Source organism: Anneissia japonica, unplaced genomic scaffold (genome assembly GCF_011630105.1).
Source record: "Anneissia japonica isolate Jap-2015-1 unplaced genomic scaffold, ASM1163010v1 scaffold287709_len1912824_cov184, whole genome shotgun sequence".
Taxonomy (NCBI): Eukaryota; Metazoa; Echinodermata; class Crinoidea; order Comatulida; family Comatulidae; genus Anneissia; species Anneissia japonica.
This window is the reverse complement of record NW_022751466.1, coordinates 26333-26970: the sequence shown is the minus strand read 5'-3', so window position 1 is coordinate 26970 and position 638 is coordinate 26333. Positions and strand designations below refer to the sequence as shown.

The 638-nt window shown below is 31.7% G+C and overlaps 1 protein-coding gene across 1 annotated transcript in view; it reads left to right on the top strand.

Moving 5' to 3' along the window:
• LOC117121654 overlaps positions 1-638 on the top strand; it is a 25352-nt gene continuing 24714 nt past the window's right edge. Inside the window, exon 1 of the mRNA XM_033266899.1 lies at positions 1-112. Coding sequence (XP_033122790.1) covers positions 1-112 — 112 coding nt within the window. The remainder of the gene's footprint in view (positions 113-638) is intronic.

Sequence of the window (638 nt, the reverse complement as noted above, 5' to 3'; positions counted from 1 at the left end):
ATGGCTGGTGCTAAAAACACTCAACAATCATCGACGCTAGTTACAGTAAAACTACAAACATTGCTTACGATTAGCATACTGATTAATGTATTTTATGTGGAGCCTAATAATGGTAAGCATTACATACCGTAATAAATACTATTCTAAGCAATAAGCATAATTGCAGATGTGTAGCCTTCGTGTACATCAGCAAGATCATATCGGTTTTTCTGCTTATGCTTTGTCATGTGATTTATCAAGAAACGCCCCGACAATGAGCGCTACAGCCATATTGATGTTAATTTAAAACTCGCTGCCAGTTTATCATCAAAACATCAAATATAATCCTACTTATGGAATTATTTTTAAGGCGTCTAACAATATCCACTAAAATGGTCAGTGCGCTCACGCTTGAAATGTTTTGGTTATTTAGATTCATGTTATATTTGTAGCCTATTACATAGGCCTAGGCATACACACAAACATAATGATTAAAAAAAAAACAGACAGTAGAACACAAACATTTTTATTTAAGAATAAAAGATGTGTTTTACTGTCTAAAAACTCAAAGTTTTCTTTTTATTTTGTTTATTATTTGAACAAACATAGGCCTATACAATAATACTGTATACTATATGCCTACATATATATACACATCT